Source organism: Anarrhichthys ocellatus, unplaced genomic scaffold, assembly GCF_004355925.1.
Source record: "Anarrhichthys ocellatus isolate YVR2014 unplaced genomic scaffold, GSC_Weel_1.0 scaffold299, whole genome shotgun sequence".
NCBI classification, from domain to species: domain Eukaryota; kingdom Metazoa; phylum Chordata; class Actinopteri; order Perciformes; family Anarhichadidae; genus Anarrhichthys; species Anarrhichthys ocellatus.
The window spans coordinates 57,702-60,938 of NW_022280315.1; the positions used below are offsets into that span (position 1 = coordinate 57,702).

The following is a 3,237-nucleotide window of genomic DNA, read 5'->3' on the forward strand; positions in this document are numbered from 1 at the left end:
TGTGTGTGTGTGTGTGTGTGTGTGTGTGTGTGTGTGTGTGTGTGTGTGTGTGTGTACCGATGGGCTGTCCATGCTGGAGGACACAGTCGCTGTAACGGTCAGGTCCTCCTCGGCATCGGCTTTAGGCAGGATGTCTAAAATAAAAGACAACGGAGGAGTTTAGCCTTCAAGGATTGAACCGATGAGGTTAGATCCTTAAAAACAGAAGCACCACATACTTTAAAACATCAGTTTGTGATGAATATTTGCAATTATTTTGGTGATTGTATTCACTGTAAGCATGTACATGAAGTAAACCGATGTAAATGTGTAAGACCTCCCGCCCACCAGTCTGTTGTAGGTCACACTTAAGTGGAGCATCGCTCTGGACATTTTAATTGTCCTGTGGTCTCACAGACTACATGCAGCTCTACTGACTTTAACGAGACTCTAGTGCTTCAGGGCCTTGCTTACGCCTATAGTTCGTTTGCTCTGCTCCGAATCACGAACCGGTGAGGTGCAACGTTAAATATCGACTACAGTTTGGGAGAACGTTCGGTTTCCAAAACCGAGCCAGCCCAGTGTCGCTACTTCTTCTCCAGATGAAAGGTGCAGCATTAGCTCTAAAAGTTGTTAAATCTAGTAAGAGTCTACCAAGTCTACAGCCACTCCCCCAAAAATGATCCTCATGAACGTGAAGCAACACGGCAACTGTTCAGAGACTCCGGTGATGAGTAGTGAGTGCACGGGCAGAATACGATATAATACCATATCAGAAGAAGAATATAAGGCAGGTAGGTAGACAGACAGGTAATGGCTTATTATAGTCCTTCGACAGCCACAGATACCGCATCAGAGACCACCTCCTTAACAAGGTCTGGAACGCCCAATAGCTACGATTCAACTAAGATAACAACGCCCACGATCTAATATGTGCCAGGCTATCTGTTAAACTAGCAGCAGCATCCTACCCTGAGTTCTGGAGGCCTCTCTGATGAACTTCTGCAGCATCTTCATCTCAGCATCCACCTGCTCATAGTCGGCCTCCCGGGCGTCCACCTTGGGCGTGGAGAAGAAGGACGGGTCCGTACCCATGTAGGAGCACAGGAGGTGACCGTCAGAGCTCAGGCTGACCACCACTCCTTTTATCTCCCTGAAGAGGGGAGAGGAGAGGAGAGGAGAGATGAGGAGAGAGGAGGGGAGAGGAGAGGAGAGGAGAGAGGAGGGGAGAGGAGAGGAGAGGGGAGACGAGGAGAGGAGAGAGGAGGGGAGAGGAGAGGAGAGATGAGGAGAGAGGAGGGGAGAGGAGAGGAGAGGGGAGACGAGGAGAGAGGAGGGGAGAGGAGAGGAGAGATGAGGAGAGAGGAGGGGAGAGGAGAGGAGAGAGGAGGGGAGACGAGGAGAGGAGAGGGAGGAGAGAGGAGAGAAAGACGAGGAGAGGAGTTATTGGCATTTCAAACTGGTACTTTCTGGTCCTTTCTATCTCTTCTGCAGTTTGTTTCGTGACAGTTTGTTGGGAGCTTTGAAGGAAACCGAACACAAAGGTTATTATTAGTTTGTGATGTGGAACGAAATGGAAACAGGAAGAGCACGAGGAAACGCTGCGCGATGCAATAACGTATCTTAACTCTGTGTGTTAACCGGTTGCAGATGTGTTGTAGTTCCAGTCCAGTGAGGCGGTAAACACACACAAACACACACGCACGCGCACACACACACACACACACACACACACTCTCGCCAGGGGTCCACACCTGCATAGGAGGGTGTCTAAAGGGTTATAAAACTTTCACTTTAACTTCTGCGAAAACACACACACACACACACACACACACACACGCACGCACGCACACACACCCATTTCAAATGTCTCGTATCCTGATAGATTCCAGATGAGATTTACACTCATACGCGTCACATGAATGCGTCTCATGCTGCTGCTTGATTGGGTCTAATGATCCTTGGGTCCCTTCACATCTTTCTTTTGTATTTTGGAAGCATTAATGTTTGCATGTCTGTTTCAGATTGGGTCTGAATTTGGACTTGTGTAGACCACTAGTTGGTGGGGACAGTTTGGAAAAGCCAAAGAGAGGCTGGCCATTGGCAGGATTAAGTAATAAAATTCAATATTGCCTCTAAAAACACAGAAAAGACTCCTGGAGCACTGCTGTAAATCACAGATATCCACAGTGAGCTGTTAAGAGTGTGTGTGTGTGTGTGTGTGTGTGTGTGTGTGTTCCTCTCCTACAATGAACAAGACGATGACTATCAAGTGCTTTAGAACAACACAGCCTCAAACTAAACCAAACAGCTACCCAGACACACAATCTCCTGCATCTTAGCCACACACACACACACACACACACACACACACACGTTTGTGATTTGCGGTTTGATTGGAGTTGTTTGGAGAAAAGAAAACACAAATGATTGGCTGCAGCTGGCCCCTCCCTGCTCTGCTCTGCTCTGCTCCGATTGGCCAGCTGGAAGACATTGTCGGGTTCATCTTCCAGCTAGAATACATCATCTCATGCTATTAGCCTATCCCTCCTGGAGGTCGTAATGAGTCCTTCGTGAAGTCTCGGTTCCGCTGAGGTTCAGTGACTGTGACGTTGTGTTTTGCCGGCAGTCGTACTCACGGGAAGTTGGCGACGCGAACGGCCACGGGCACGAAGGAGAGCTGGGCCGCCCACTTCAGGGTCACATCCTGGTAAACCAGCAGCATGTTGGTGTGGTTACCTAGTAACAGGTTGGTGGTGCCATCCGTCACTAAACAAATCCAGAAAAAAGAAGAAATAATTGGTATTTTTATGATTTAAAAATTATTTTCTTGACTACACTTTTTACATTTAATACATTTTCTTAAGAAAAGCTTCTGGTCTTAATAAAACCACAGGATAAAAACAGCAACAATCCTATTTTCAGGAGATTATACACTAAAGCACATCCTATAATTGCAATCTCAATACAGCTAAAAGATATTTCACTTAGTGTTTTGGCCACAATTGTTCAGTCCTGATATGTGTTCAGTCTGTATTGGGAAAGATGAATTAATAGTACGACTTACTGATTCATAGTTCAAAGTCATGAAATAATGAATGATCAAAAGGTTTAAAATCATCTACAAATGCAGCCTCAGAATCACAGCAGCACAAATTCAACGGTTTAGTTCCTGACTTTAGTCATAAACAGTGGTGCAACTATAGCGCACAGAAATAAACATTCCTGTGGTGGGTGGCATTGCCCTTTAAGACGAGA

The 3,237-nt window shown here is 46.4% G+C and overlaps 1 protein-coding gene across 1 annotated transcript in view; it reads right to left on the minus strand.

Moving 5' to 3' along the window:
• The window catches only part of LOC116401259 (protein PTHB1-like), a 61,458-nt gene that overhangs the window by 52,602 nt on the left and 5,619 nt on the right, over window positions 1-3,237 (minus strand). Inside the window, exons 4-6 of the mRNA XM_031879578.1 lie at window positions 2,619-2,748; window positions 951-1,132; window positions 51-134 (exon numbers count right to left, since the gene is read on the minus strand). Of these exons, the coding sequence (XP_031735438.1) occupies window positions 51-134; window positions 951-1,132; window positions 2,619-2,748 (396 nt within the window). The remainder of the gene's footprint in view (window positions 1-50; window positions 135-950; window positions 1,133-2,618; window positions 2,749-3,237) is intronic.